Source organism: Bombus vosnesenskii, unplaced genomic scaffold, assembly GCF_011952255.1.
Source record: "Bombus vosnesenskii isolate JDL3184/JDL3185 unplaced genomic scaffold, Bvos_JDL3184-5_v1.1 scf7180000013316, whole genome shotgun sequence".
NCBI classification, from domain to species: domain Eukaryota; kingdom Metazoa; phylum Arthropoda; class Insecta; order Hymenoptera; family Apidae; genus Bombus; species Bombus vosnesenskii.
In genome coordinates, this window is record NW_022882962.1 from 894,742 (window position 1) to 910,731 (window position 15,990).

Sequence of the window (15,990 nt, forward strand, 5' to 3'; positions counted from 1 at the left end):
ACTCCAAGCTGTTTCAATTGTAAAGTTCATTTAAATTTTTCGGTTTATAACCTTGTACTGCCTTTTTTTTATGGTGCTCCATAAATTCTCGATTGGATTAATGTCTGGTGATTGCGACGACCACGGCAGCACGGTAATATTTTCTTCTTTAAAAATCTGTTCCACAACCCAGACCGTGTGCTTCGGATCATTATCATTTTCAAAAATAAGATCATTACTCATATCGTTGCGTGCAAAAGGCAACATTGTGTTGTTCAGTATGTCCATGTATTGAAAACGGTCCATAATTCCATTAATACGACATATTGGACCACCATAACGTTTTTAAAACGCACTGTGTTTTCAAACTTTCGCCAATTCGACGTCTAACATACCGTATCCCGTCAGAAGAGACGCGATTGAATTTCGATTCGTCTGAAAACAATACCTTTTGCCGATCTTCACTTGTCCGATGCTTATGAACTTTAGCAAATTCAAGTCGTCTTTTTCGGTTTCTAGAACTCGACAGTGATGTCTTCTGCAGTTCTTGTCCTTTTAACTTAAAGTCTTCTGATCTTCTCGTATCAGTTCTAGCACTAATTTGTGTATTGTTTTCATAGTTTGCCTCCGCAGCAATATTATTTGCAGTACGAACACGATCCCTTCCGCTCGTTGTTTCCCGTGATCTTTTGTTTTTCAATTGATCGGAATACGCGCTTTCGGTTAAAAATTTATACCAAACTTGCTTACAAGTCGCTTCTGACCTGTTCGTTATATTTGCTATTTCTTTGAAGCATTTATGTTGCTTTCGCAGCCTTATGATTTGTTTCTTCTCGTTTTCAAGTAACTTCTTTGGTCTAACCATAGTCTGTTCCTACCTAAATGAATTTTAAGCAATAAAAGGTACACTAAACAATGATTTTGACATTCCAGAATAAGAATGTTCAAAAACTGTACTCATACTCACGTTTTACGTAACTCGTCTTAAACTAACGTCCACTGTTTACAAATGTTAAACGGTAACTAACTGTTGTAACTCCTACATTATTTGTATTTAACAGTTGACGGTTTGAGGTTGCGAAGGTCAAACATAATACATCTATGTTATTCCAAAGAGACAAACCGAATAGAAGAACAATATGCGTATAAGATGTTTGTAATGTGATTTACAAAACATCGTCTTAAACTTTTGTTCGCTACTGTATACTATAACGTATATTTGTAATGGTTATACACAATTTGTATTAATTTCGCTACTCAATCGGTAACGAGATATATAGTTTAAAACGACAAATATATATATATATGTTACGAGCATCATGCTTACCAATGGTCCTCCTTCGTACGTTGATATTGATACGCCCCGTGCCTGAGGACTCGGTGTTGGGACCATAATGCAGCCGGACATCGACACTTCTACTTTCGGTGGCTCCATCGTTCCCGTTACCTACGATCATAGTCAAAATATAAATTAAACTTTTTCCCTTTTACATAGGAGCACTTTATCTCTATCTTTATCTTTGGAAGAAAATAACCATTACCGGTGGTGGTTTTGGTGCTGGAGGTCTCGAACAGCTGATGCTAGCGGGCTGCGGGTTTATCAGATGAGATTGAGTGGGTGGGCTAGCCACCACACCTCCGACCATAGGTGGTACCACAGCCTGCAGCAAATGAGCCTTCGGATTCAAAGGATGCGGCTGTCCGTTGATGCCTTTCAATGCCGTTGATTGAGAGATAGGTTGATGAATTCTCGGTGCCGGAGTCGTAGTTACACTAGCTGGTTGGACGTTCATAGCTAATTTCTGAGGAAGATTCACTATCGTGGGTGTCTGCTGTTTTGCCGCCTGTAGGAGATGCTGCTTAGGATTCGGTGGAGCACCACCGGCATTGTTCAGTACCGGTGACATGGGTTGTCCTTGACCTTTTCCATTCGTAGCACCGATCTGCGCTACCGGCTGTTTAGCACGCGGACTTAAGCTCGGTGACGATACCCTGTTGCTAGAAACTTGGAGATGCAAAGCTTGCACAGCCTGCGTTGATTTTACGAGATTTGGTGGCTGCTGCACCACCGATGGCGGTTGACTAGCCACGCTGGAGGCCGTCGGTTTGGTAATGACAACTTGCTGTTGCGGTTGCGCCGGTGTAGCCAGCTTGCTGGCGTTCAAGACGTGAGCCTTGAGGCTCGTGGGTTTCGACGGGGTGGAACAAGTGGATGTCGTCTGTGGAATAGTTACCACCGTCGTAGCTATAGAAGTAACTGTGGTAGAAATTGTTGCTGCTGGCTGAACCATGCTGACTGCGGAGGTGACTTGGTGAACAACCGGAGATTGTGGTTTCGTGATAACGCTGGTCTGCGGTTGGATCTGTTGATTTTGTTGAAGCGGTTCCGGGGCTGGTTCCTTCTTAAGTTCTTCGGAGACGGTTAAATTCTCCGGCTGCGGCTGTTTCGATCGCAACGTCTCGGTTGTATTGGGCGCAACGACCGCAGCGTTCACCAAACCAGCCGGAGTGATTCTCGCATCGCACGTGGCTCTGCTCACGGCTTGCGCCTGTCCAGAAGTGGTGGAAACAGGAATGTATTGACCTTCCTCCGACTCTCTCATCGGTATCAGCATTCCAGTGACTGGATCTATCAGCGTCATCGGTTCATGAGATACCGGTTTGTGCGTGGGTGACGGCGCAGCTGCAGGCTGCTGCTGACTCGTTTCTTCGGGCTTCGGCGTGGTCTCGTCCCGAAGCGAAACGACGTTCTCTTCTTTGTTCTGGAGTTCCTGCTGCGGCGCCGGAGGTGTCTCCTTTATCTTTATCAGTTCTCGATATTCCTCGTCATCGTCGTTCTCGGAAGTTCTCCTTACCGATTTACCGCGAACACCTCGCGGTGACTTTCTAGGTTCGGTCGGTTGTTGTACCGTGCTTTGAACGTTACGAGAAGAGCTGTTATACCTAGTGCTTCGTCTGGTGGCGTGAACGTTCCCTCCAATGGAACCTCCTATCATCCCCTTGTTCATCGCGGAGCCACGCACCACGTCTTCGATCACGTCGTCGATCGTGTTTCTACTTCCATCCCTCTCGGCCAGTCTCCTGGACTTTCTGGTGTTCGCTGCTGGAGGAACGAATTCCTCCGGCGGTACTTCTTTCACAGCGGCTATAGGCGTCGCTGGCTGCGCGTTCGGACCAGTCAGACTCGGCACTGGTGACTTAATCGTGAGAATCAATCGCGGCCGTCCAGCATTATCTTCCTCGCTATCGTCATGGAATTCGTAAACGTCCGCCGGCAGCTTGTTCTTCTCTACGTGATGTTTGCTTCCCCTAGAAGTTCTCGCTCCTCGTTTATGCACAACGGTGGTGGTTGTGTTTCTGCTGCTTCGTCTGGTAGTCACACCGCCGCGGCTACCGAATCCTCGTCTGCTCTTGGTTCGACCACGTCGGCTCTTTGTCGACTCGCTTTCGCACGTCTCCACTCCCTCGTCCTGTTCCTCGTTGGTCGCGACGAAGTTCTTCTTGGTATCAGACTCGGTTGCCTCGCCGCGGTTAAACCATTCGGACTCGTTGCTCTTTGGCTGCTCTTCCTGTGTCTCATTGGTAACACTTTGACCATGCTGTGCCGTTTCCTTGTCACCGTCGTCGTTGCCCTCGCCATCGCACAATGCGTCTACCTTCTTTATCACGCTCTCGATGTTCACCTCCTTCGCAGACCAATAGTCGCTATCCTCTTTACTGTCAGCCGGATCCTCCTTGGACGCATCGATCGCGAGCGGATCCGTGCACGGTTCTTTCAGTGGATCCTCCGCTGGTTCTTCCTCCATGTCCGCTTCCTCGTTCTCCTTGGGTATTTCGTCTTCCTCCTCCTCCTCCTCTTCCTCCTCATCCTCTTCCTCTTTGACCTCGGGGTTCGCAAGTTCCGTTTTGATTTCGACTTCCATCATTTTAGGAACGAGACGATCGCCGTCGTTGGATTCGGACTTCAACGCGCCCAATAGCTTCTCTGAGTTGATCTGGTCCAGTTGTTGCTCGACCTTTGGAGATTTTGCATCCACCGCGTTGGCGCATGGTGCATTCAATGGCTGATTCAATGGTTGCTCGGACTCGGTGTTCGAGAATTCCTCCTTGATCGCGGTGGTATCCTCGTGCTTCAGGATATCGGATGGTTCCTCTTTTATGACATCAATCGGTTGAGTGGATTGTATGGGCGGAGTAAGTTGCATGGGCTGAGCCGTTTGTACCATCTGTGCATCGGGATCGACCTGGAGCTCCTGTTCTGGTGGTAGCCGCGACTCCAGCACGCACTCGGTGGTGTTCTGCTCAGTAGGAACGGAAGACGGAACCGTGGTAGGTACCGTCGTCGTTGTTCTGGAGACGATGGCTTGCGAGACTGTAGATACCAATGGAAGGTGAGGCTTGGAGAGATGACTGGATTGCAGAACCGGAGAATGCCTTTGACTACTGTTTAGAGACGAAATCGATGTTTGTGTGACGACGCATTTGTCCTCAGCCATGGAAACCGTTACACTGGATGGGATCTGTTGTTGTTGCTGTTGTTGTTGCTGTTGCTGTTGTTGCTGTTGCTGCTGCTGCTGTTGTTGTTGCTGTTGCTGTTGCTGTTGTTGTTGTTGTTGTTGTTGCTGTTGCTGCTGTTGCTGCTGCTGCTGCTGCTGCTGCTGCTGCTGCTGTTGTTGTTGCTGCTGCTGTTGGCAAACTGGCATGGGTACCACCGTCTTGATCAGCGGTTGATTCGCTGACGAAACAGTGGACGCCCCGATGGTGTGCACCACGGACTTGTGGACTAGGTGAGGCTGCCCGTGAGCGACTATCACAGGACTGGGTGTCGAGGAACGTGGCACGTGGGTGGTCAAAAGCTGAAGACTCGATATCTCTTGCTTCTGCCTAGGGGACAATAAATTGTTGTCCGTAGTAATGGAGCCTGAAATTTGTTTCTGACCTCTGGACGACAAGGAGCAGGTTTCCGGGATGCTGGTCGGTTTGCCGAATACCAGGCTGGACGTGCTAGCGTTGATTTCGATCTTGGCCGTTTCAGGGATATACGTGGGCGGCTGGTTCGGCGAAGGAACCTTCGGAGAAGTGGAAGCCTTGTTCGTTGGTTCTGGGATAACGGCTGGTGACAATTTCGGTTCCTCCAGACGTTGCGGAGGCTCGTTAGGATTTACCGGAAGCAACGTTTCGATAACAGATTTGCCGCCGAGAGCCGAATCCCTAGAGCTCTTGACTTGCACGCCACCCGGAGCCAAAGGTGGTACGGGCATGTAAGGACGGTGTGGAATATTCAGCGTCAAAGGCGGTAATCCACCTCTAGGATGACTGGGTGCTAGAGCTCTCATGCCTGGAGCGTGTTGAATAACCGGCTGTTGAGTGGCCGCCGTGGAATATATCTGTTGCGTCGGTGTGTCTGGCCTGTGAGCGGAGACGGGTACACTGCTCACCGCGATCCTGGCTGGTGGTGGTGACGGTTTACCGACACTCGGTACGTGAGGACTGAGGGCGGAGTTTCGAGACCATTGACCGTTAGGTGAAAGTGGCTGCAAAATTCTCGGCGACAGTTGCGAGGGAACCAAAGGTGGCATTCTGGATGGAACCAACGGTGGTGGCAACGGTGGAGCTTGGTTCGAGGAGGCCGAGGTTGAAACCGCGGGGATGTTTTGCATTCTGGGAGAAGTTTGTCGCATGGGTGGGACCATCTGTGACTGTGGTGACACGGGAAGCTTTTGGTAAAGGGACTGCACGCCGATGGATGGCGGCGTTGACGATGGCTGTGGCGCCGACGGTCTAGGACTGGTCGCGGCTATTCTAGGCGTTTCGCTGGTGATCGGCACGCTGCAAGGACCTAACACGGGTTGCTTGTACTGCGGAGGTGGCGAGATCGAAGCGCGACGCGCCTGAGAGTTGTTCATTCTCTCCGGACTGGTTGCTGTAACGTTGGTTTCGTCGACGTTCTCGGCCGCTTGCACAGTCTTAACCACCTCTCGCGGCTTCTCGTTCAAATTCCAGGAGTGAGCGATCACGGAGGTCGGTGGACTCGGCGGTTTCGCTGATACGGACGATCTGCGCGCCTCGATGGTCTTTTCCGTCGCAGGTACGGAAGGCGCGACAACGGTGGTGACGGCGGCGGGGGTCTTGGTAGGTGATTTGTAGTACGATGGAATGTCTGGCGTTTTCGGTGGTTGGCTCAAATCGAACGTCTCGTAGTTCGGGTCTTCCTCCGTATCCGTATCTATCTGCAAGTCGTGCTCGCTCTGAGGGGTGTCTGGTTTCATATCCGTCTCTGCTTCCGCCGTAGAGGCGTTCAGACTTTCGACGGCCTGCTGCATCTCCTCGACGTCCTCTTGAGGCGCCTCGGCCGGGGCTCCGACCGCGTCTTCCGTTTCGGCGTCTTCCTCTTCGCCTTCATACGAAAAGTCTTCCGTCGATACTCCGAAGGTTTCCTCCAGCAGAGCAGCTACCGCGTCTTCAGTTTCCTCCTGGGATATCGCGACTCGTGGCTTGTCCTCGGTTTGAGTGGGCGGCGTAGTCGGTGCATTCACTTCCGACTCCTCCCTACTTTCGCGTTCTTCCGGTTCCGAAATACTTTTCACCGCGTTTTCGTGAATAGTCTCATCGATCTCGATACCGAAGCCTGGGATGAACTTGTCCTTCTTCTTCTCTGGCTTCCCGGCTGATTGAATACCACCGCTTGATGGAGGAGTCATCGACGACGGTACTGTTGTCGATGACACGCAAGTATTGGACGAAACCTTGGGAATGGGACTCAACAAAGTATCTCTAGGTGTAGGCAAAGTAGGTGACATCGTCTTGGGAATCAACGGGCTACTTGCTCTCGGGGGACTAGGATCCGCCCCCAGGTAGGGCAACTCGCCGCTCTTCTCGTGATGGTGATGATGGTGGTGGTGATGATGATGGTAATCCTTCCGACTCCGCTCTTCCTTTGACTTTTTCCTCTTTTTCTTCTTCTCCTTGATCTTTTCCGGAATGGTCGACGGTGTGGATGGTTCGATGCTGTCATTGTCGTCGGTGAATCGGAACACGTCAGGGTCGTTACTCTCCGTGCACGCAACGGCCGATTTCGGCGAGTTCGGTAGCCCTAAGAGCTTCGCCTCGATTTCTCGTCCCGCCTCGGCCAAGTCCACGCTGTTCTCGTCCTCTGTTTGATGACGACGTTTCTTCTCCGCCTTTCGCCTGACACGTTCCACGTCCAACACCGGACTGTGGCCACCATCACTGTCCGAAGCGTAGGTGTTGTTGGCCAACCGGTCGAAGAGCGCATTGTTCGACGGAGCGTCGTCGACGTCGTCTGACAACGGACCAAATATGTCTTCCATACGTTGCGAATCTCTAGCTTCCTGTCTATTGAGCCTCTTTCTTCGTGCCTTCGCTTTTTCATCCGCGTTCCTGTCTCTCCTCTTATCTTTCTTGTTCCGTTGCTTCTTGTCCGATCGTATCCTCTCCTCCGTCGTTTCCAAAATCGTCGTGGTACCAGAGGTGACGGCGGTCGTGGATACGTTGACGGACTCGGTCGCATGATTGGCTCGACAATCCGCCGTCGCCGCCACGTTACTCGTCACGGTGTTCGATTTGGTCTTGTGCTCGACAGTTTCTGACGACTCGGTCTTGCTTAGACTGTCTTCGGTCGACATCGAGTTCTTTTGTCGCTTCTGCTTCTTCTTGTGTGACTTTTTCCGCGACGAATCACGCTCATGATTGTTAACCACGATCGCTGGTTGGTTGCCACGGCTGAATGACACCGGGATCCGTTCGTCATCGTCCGAGGTGCGCGGTTCTTCTTTTACGTTCGAGTGAACGACACTGTTCACGACTACCACGTTCGTCGTCTCCATGGAGTTGTGTTTCTCCTCGGTGTCAGCGAATCCGAGATCGACGTCGCTTTCCAGGAACCTCTCTGTCTTGACGGCCTTGCGAATCTTGTTGTTGAACGACGATGCCTCCTCTTCCTCGCTGGTGTCGGAGTGAATTCGAGATCGGGAACTCTTTCTGGACAAAGACTTGGCTCTGGCCGAGTCAGATTCCGAGGTGGCCTCGTCTTCTGTCAAAGCCTTACTGGACACCGAGTCTCCGTCCCACGAGGTACTCTGCTTTTTCTCCTCCCGCCTCGCTCGACTTTGCTTCAGTTGTGAAAATTTGTCCTTAAGTCGTACTTGCCGTTTCTCCTCTTCGAGTTTCTGCATGTTCTTGGTCGAGCGTGCCTTCACTTTGTCATACATACTGATGTATGCGGGCTCGTCGTCAACGATATCGAAGATGGAGTGCTTCTTAGGTTCGTCGCTGTCCGTGTCCGTGGCGGATGGATGCCTGGCTACCTGAATATCGGGCGTCGATAGAGGACCGTCGTCCACGTCACTGTGTAGATTCAGGGAAGACTGTTGATGATGATGGTGCTGGTGTTGGTGATGCTGATGTTGCTGCTGCATCTCTCGCGAATGATTCGAACCAATCGCGGTCTGTTCACTCGGCGAATTTGAGTCGTTGCGCTTTGAAAGATCCAGTCTCGATAGGAACTCTTTGTCCGACTCGTGGGACACTCTTGGACTCCGCTCCCTGGACTCCTTCTCGGATCGATTCCTCTTGCTTCGCTGCTTCTCTTTTCCTCCACCTTCGCGGTTGTTCTCTCGGTTCTCCCTGGTCGACTCTCTACTCATCTCGGTCGAGTGAGATTGCTCCCTGGTATCTTGAGACTGTGTGAATACATTACCACTGCTACCTTCCTTTCCATCTCGGCTCTCCCTACTTTCGCGATTGGACCTGTGAGAATCGTTCCTATGTTTTCGATCCTCGGACCTTCTATTCTGTCTAGGCCGGTCTTTGCTGTCCCTCCTGTGCTCGGAGATCTTCATGCGTTTGGCGTCATCCTCGGTCGGGCCATCCTGCGACGAGCATCGTCGCTTGATAGACACCGGCCCGGGGGAAATTTGATTTTGAGACTGGGAAATGGACTGATGAAGATGATTCTCGGTGGGTTGTCGCCTGCTTTCCTCACGATCCCTCTTTTCTTTGTCTTTCTCATCTCTGTCTCTTCTTTTCTCGCGCTCGGACTTTTCCTTTTCCCGCCTTTCCTGATCCTCGCGTTCTCTCCTCTTTTCTCGATCGTGCTTATCCCGTTCGAGTCTTTCTCTCTCTTCCCCTCGCGTCGTGAGTTGATTTCCTTCCCCTCCTTCTTTCTCTCCGCCGGCGCGCCTTTCTTTCATTCCTTCGACTTTTTCCATCTCTCTTTCCCCCTCCGTTTTCCCTGAACTTTCTCCCTCCTCCACTTTTCCTTTCTCTCTCCACCTCCTTCCAATCTCCCTTGGAACCCTTTTTCTTCCATTCTTCCATCTGATTGCCTCTTTCTCTCCGTTCCTTCTTTTCTCTTTTCCTTTTGTGATCTCTTTGAATGCGCCACTCGACGAAGCCACTTCCATCCTTCTCCTCCCGATCCTTGCGATTTCTCTCAACGTCCGCATCCTCTTTACGCGATTTTCTCTGACAATCTTTGCTCTTGCCGCTGTACTTGGAGTCCCTGCCGTCTTTGCTGTCCCGGAACTCTCGACTTTCTCGATTACAACCGCCAACTTCCTTCCTCAAACGAGACCGGGAAGCGTCGGTGGTGGATGACAGAGACGACGACGATGAAAATGACAATGATAACGACGACGACGACGATAACGATGAAGACGAAGAAGAAACGGTGGTGATGGAGAAGGAAGAGGACGAAGTATTCGACAAGGATGTCGTGGAAGACGGTATTATCGAGGTGACCGTGGACATGGAAGTTTGATACTGATTACTCGACAGGGAGCACGTTGACGACAACGAAGAGGCCGCCGACGTGGCGTTCAACGTGGTCGCGATCGTGACTTGCGTGATCGGGGTTGTCGACAAGGCAGACGTGGTGGCCGCCGTCGTGAGAACCGCCATCGTCGGCATCGTCGTCGAGAAAGCGAGCGATGATGCGATGGTGACTGACGCGGATGCCGACGCGGAAGAACCACTGGTACCGATCGATCCTCGGGCGGTAGAGGCTCCGAGAGCGTGAATACTACTTACGCTACCGTTGCTGCTAAGAATACTACTCGCTAACGCTAAACCGCTACTATTGCCGCTGGTGGCTGCCGTTCCGCTACCAAGACCGATCGGTAGAGAAACCGGTGGTAATTCGGGGCTAACAGTCTTGATCGACGTGCCGGGTGTGATTGGAGTGGTCGGCGTCGGATGCACACAGTTGTGTTGGACCACCGTTCGTGGATCCGGAGGTTTCAACGTCGACGACATGGTCGTCGTAAACGTTAAACTCGACGATAAGGATGTGGTGCCAATACCGATTTGACCGGCCATAGAGGTGCTGCTGGACAGTTGTACCGGTGGATGACTAGGAAATGGGTACTGCAAGCAAACTTTACTGGTGCAACTGCCGCTAGACGCGAGGCCGCTCACGCTACTACCGATCGAACCGACACCGATCACACCGGTGAACTCTCTCGGTTCGTACTTCTCGCTGAAGTTCTCCAGCCGTTTCGAGTCCTCGTCGAACACGCTTCTCTTGGCAAGAACCGACTTGACGATATCGCTTGGTTGTACTTCGTGCAGATCCAAATCAAGCAACTTGTGTCGAAACCTGAATCTCTCGGACGCCGTGGCGTCCAGCTTCGCCAATGCGTCACCTCCGGCAGCGCTTAACGCCCTCGATCCTGACCATTTCTCGTACTTCTCATCAAGAGAACGTATCCTTTCTTCGAGACTAGGTGATTGAGGTGCTGTCTCGCTGTCGGAACTCGTTGGACTTGGACTCAGATGACGAAGTGGTGGTGAAGCCGGTGGCTGCGGTGCCGTTCGAGGACTCGGCGCCGTTGACAGGTTGATACACGGTGGACTGGTCATCTTCGCGAGACTCGAGTTGTTCGACCGACTACTACCGCTACTACTATTATTGCTGCTACCGGTGTTATTACTATTACCGCTGTTGTTGTTATTATTGTTGCTGCTGTTGTTATTGTTGTTGTTGTTGTTGTTGTTGTTGTTGTTCAGCATTTGAGTCGCGAACCTCGGCAACGGTAGCGAGAGAGGACCGTCGTGACTTCTCTCGCGAAACCGCCTTGGCTCGCTAGGCACCAAGTTCTCCGGCCTTTCGTCCACTAGCGGAGTTCCTGGACGCGATCCGTCGTGGTGTTCGTGATGCCTTCGACAGAAATCGGATTGACGCGTTACTACTTAACTGTTCCAGACCCACTGCCATACGCTATGCTTCTAATCGCGATGTCTAATTAAAATATCGATAAAACAACGCAGAAACCATGTTACCTGCTGGTAACGTCGCGACGACGCTTGCAAGGTCCTGGACCTCGCCCGTCGCAGCTTCCTCTCCTCGTACCATGATGCACAACCACCTTGCTGTCGCTGACTCGTCGGATATCCATACCCTTCCTGCTGGAGTGCGAAGTAACGAGCAACGAGGCGATCTCGGGTTCGTCGTCCTCACAGAGTATGGCGGTGGACGTCCCATCCATCTTCACTCGTTTCTTTGGCGCGAAGCCGACCTCGTCGCCGCTGCTGTGACATTCCTCCAGTTGTTCCAGCAGATGTACCCGTTCCTTTTGAAGATGCCTGATATCTGGAGGTGGTAGCAGCGGCGGAGGCGGCGCCGGTGGATCCACGCTGGTTACTACGCTTTGAACCGCGTGTCGACGCGAAGGAGGTGGACAATCGTCGTCGTTCAGCTTTCCATCGCCGAGCACGCTGCTCTGATAGTCCTCGTGGCTGGCCCCGCTTCCCTGGCTGAACTCGTCGTAGCTGCGGAATCGACGGGGTGTTGGTTCGGTATACTCGCCGTCGTAGTAGGTGTCTTGATAAGAGCGCCTACTGCTGCGGGACATCGCGGTCGGGTGGGCCGGACTGGCACCCGGTGTGCTTCCGCCTCCGGACGTGCGAGAGTAACTGGCCGTCCTCGACCTCGGGGGCGTTTCGTACCGGGTAAATCGGCTACTCGAGTTTGAAACCGTCACCCCGGAGTCAAAACTGCTGCGCTCCCGCCTGCAAGGAATCCTTCAAATAACGGGTGTACTATATTTCATGTTCTCTGCTGTATAACGGCGAGCTCGTCTGCCAAGTATTGTTTGCCTTTTCTGAAATGTTTAGCAGCGACCTTCGCGTTCGATAGGTTGTACGCATTCTACAATGAAACGAGTAATTTTTGTATTGAGCAGGCTGACGCAGAAACGTCGATGTAAACGAGTCAGCTGCCTATCCCTCGAGTTATTATTTCGTTGATTACCATAGTAAACGAAATTAAAAATTGTTTACTTGTTTTCGAAATTGGACAGCCAGGATAAATATTTATCAACTTAAAAATGCTTCGACTAAGTTGGTAGTGTGACCAGAAAAATATGCCGACTGCGAAGGATTAATTGTTGAAATTCAACACGTTGCAGTGTACAACTTTGTTTTTACGCGTCGACGATGGCCAAATGAGAAATTTTGAGGTAGGTTAACTAATCTTCTCGAACGCGGAAAACGCGAAAATGGTAAAACAAAGATGCATTGTCGTTTAACTGCAAATACGTGCAGTATCTTACTTCTCTCTCAACTTGATAACACGTGCAACTTAATCCATAACGCGAGCAGCGTCCTTCGTACGAAAATATCTGCTAAACATTGCGGAAAAGTTCGTCGCATACATCGCAAGACGTTCTATGTAGCATTTATAGTAATTCGAAATTCTTCGTCAAAACATGTTTGTTTGTCTACGGAGAGCGTTCCATTTATCTCAGCCATTTTAGTACCAGCCTCGTTGCCCAAGTACGATCATAATCAACGACTTTTTCATGGTTAACAAAATTTCTTAATCCATGGTTATTTTAAAGTATCGAATCATCGCGTGTCCTCCTCCAGAGCTGCAGCTCGTTGCGAGAGTTTTATAAAAATGGTAACGCTTCAGCGAGATCGGCCGATACTGCGATAGAATAAAAACGATCTCCGCCAATTTTAACACAGTTGGAGGAAACATCCAGATGACGAAGAAAAGTAAAACACTCGCCGCAATGGTAAAGAACGATTTAAAGCAACTACTTTAGAACGTAAGAATACCGAGATACAATTCGACGATTAATCGTCGTGAGAAAATATCTTGTTTCTGATGTGAGAACTATACATACGAGACATCGAAGGTCGCCGCCGGAGATGGCCTCGTGTCCCAAGGTTTCTCCCCAGCGATGCCCTGTCGCTCCAGATGCTCGTAAAACGTTTCCTGGCACTCTCTGGAGGCGAAATCAACTTGAAGCCGGCGTCCACGAAGAGCGGCTCCTCGCATTTCCTTCACGGCGGCTTGTGCGCAGCTGATCTGCTCGAAGAAGACCAAAGCGTGTCCACGTTCGCGATCCACGACCACCTGGTTTATCGGTCCGAATTGATGGAATTGCATGTTCAAGTATTTTTCTGACATACAATCTGAAACAACGTATAACGTATGGTTAACGCATCATTAGCACATACTTCGAAGAGAACGTTCTCTTCCTACGTATTTGTCAAAAAATCGCTAGCAATTGAAATCGTAACGCGTTTCCAGTCGTACGTTTATTTATGAACGGTATGAAAATATACTACGGATAGATCGAAAGAGCCCTAAACGTAGTCTATAAGTAACGCCAAATGATCGTAATGAGACGCGATCGAGCGATGCGGAGCTTGAAACGCACTTATATAATTCAGATATTCGTTGGAAAAGACGCGAGTTTGATGGCGCTGTAGCGCTCTAAGTACGCGTTTGTTTTTAGAATACGGTCATACTCGTCAATTTGCAATCACTTCAAAGACCAGTCTAACCAGTCTAGAGAACATCCTATCCTCGCGAGCCTCCAGCGATTTCGATCATTAGCAATTTTGTCCGACGAGAAAAATTATTCGGTGGCTTCTAAATCGTAAACTATACAATTTTATAGGTGGTTTTTAGAGAAATCGATACAACTCTTTACGATAATTACCTCCGATACCGTCCACCCATACGCAGGACGTAGGCATCGACTTTCCAAATCCGAGTTTTATTCGATTCGCACCCAGGTGTTCGCCATCCATCGATCGCATAGCTTTAACGACGCTACCGATGTCGGAATATTGGCAGAAGGCATAGCTCGACACCGCGCCTTGTTTCTTAATATCTATCTCCTGTAACATTCAAATATGGTATTTAACTCTTTGTTGACGCCATTGCCGGCGTTTTCCTTTTTTTTTTTTTTTTTTGCCTGTTGGCCGACTCTTCGTTCGAGTTCCTACGAAGCGAAGCATTTTGCGTTCGAACAAAAATGAAGAATCGAACATTACCGAAGAGGTGGCAAAACATCGTTGAGCCAAAAATACGATAGTGCAAAGTAGAAAAGTTATTCGAACGATGATATACTAAGGGATCGAAATGCAATCGAATGTAAGAAATTTTATTTCGTAACGCTTAAGTTTCGGTTATTCGTATAAGAGTATCAATTGGTTCGTGCCAAGCGACGTATTTAAAGTATCGTCTTATTCGCGGGAACATTCACTGAACAATTAAAATTTCAAAATTCTGTTTTGACTGTTTCACGTCCGGTTCAAATATTAATATTCGAACAACAACAATTCGCGCGTCATAAATTTCGATCGCATCCGATTCTTAAAACTTTCCAATAAGCTTCCGTTCGGACGTTGTTACCATAGAATTAGAGTTACAGAAGTCTACATACACGCGTGCATATATAGAGAAAGAGAGAAAGACCGTGTGTTATTTGTTATTTGTTAAGCAATTTTATAACACGTCATTCGACGTCACACGTAGCTACTATTACATCTTTAATTACTTTGACGTTTGTTACAAAGTTTAGGAAAAGATTCTGCTTTAATCGCTATGCTATTAAACACCTCTATCTAACATCTCGATACCTAGAAGAAACGCTTAATTCATACTTGAACTCGCTCGCGACGATATAAAAGTTACGACGACGTAAAAGTTGATTATAAAATCGAATAGATTTCGTTGGAGAAAGCAACTGTACGTAGAAATTTGATTCGAGTTCCCTATTTGAGACTGTAGCGCATCGGTACTTTCGATCTAAAGAGATTTTTCCATTAAACCTGATTCCCTTTTAGGTTCCAGGTTTAATCGAACTCGTCGCAATGGACCAACTTACTATTATCTCGCCGAAAGGTTCGAAATGCTTCCTAAGCTCGGACGCGGTGACATCCTTCTCAAGGTTGCCGATGAAGAGCGTCCGCGTCGCCTTCGGATGATACTCGTCGACCTCGGCCTCGTACGGCCTGAACTCGTTGTCCTCGACATCGTAACCCTGGTAAGGTGCGACCTCGATCTTGCATCCGAAAAACAGTTTGTCATGGGACACCTCGAGCGCCTTCTCCACGTCCTCGGGCTTCTTGAAGCAGACCAGGGCGTATCGCTCGCCGGCCGCCCCCACGACCTTCACCCACGTCACTTTGCCGTGTTTTTTGTACTCGTGGAAGAGACCGTCCTTGAGGGATGTGTCGCTGCTGCGTGCCGGCAAATTACGCACGCGAATAGCGAGCGGCCGGCGGTCCTCGGTGACGGCGGCATTTCCGGTACGATGCGGCGAACTACCGGGCGACGTACTGCCCCCGGAAGTGCTGCCGGCGGAACTACCGCTGCGGCTGCTGCTGCTACTACCGGAGCGGCTACTACCACTCGGCGAACTGCTTCCGCTTCGCGATTTTCTACGCTGTTTTTTGTGCTGTCGTAGCGCACCGGTGCTACTACTGCCGCCGCCTCCACCGCCGCCTAGTGGAACAAGACGACGAATGTAATCTACACACGTATATTTTGTTATCGTTATTATCTGTTTCAGTAACGGCCCTTATCGGATAATTCTTAACGCTAATACTACGCGATTAATTAGAATAGCCGCGTCTCTGCCAACCACCATCACCCATACCTCGTCAATACCCTTTTTCATCTTTCGTACAGAGCGAAGCCGCCCGTAAACCGTTCTTTCTCAATTCTTTCCTCGCCTCTGTAATTAA

At 49.9% G+C, this 15,990-nt stretch overlaps 1 protein-coding gene across 1 annotated transcript in view; it reads right to left on the reverse strand.

Annotated features, from left to right (window-relative positions):
- The window catches only part of LOC117235599 (protein split ends), a 117,149-nt gene that overhangs the window by 3,103 nt on the left and 98,056 nt on the right, over positions 1–15,990 (reverse strand). The window contains exons 4-10 of the mRNA XM_033497782.1: positions 15,129–15,775; positions 13,956–14,136; positions 13,131–13,422; positions 11,281–12,021; positions 9,274–11,158; positions 1,521–9,164; positions 1,307–1,426 (exon numbers count right to left, since the gene is read on the reverse strand). Of these exons, the coding sequence (XP_033353673.1) occupies positions 1,307–1,426; positions 1,521–9,164; positions 9,274–11,158; positions 11,281–12,021; positions 13,131–13,422; positions 13,956–14,136; positions 15,129–15,775 (11,510 nt within the window). The remainder of the gene's footprint in view (positions 1–1,306; positions 1,427–1,520; positions 9,165–9,273; positions 11,159–11,280; positions 12,022–13,130; positions 13,423–13,955; positions 14,137–15,128; positions 15,776–15,990) is intronic.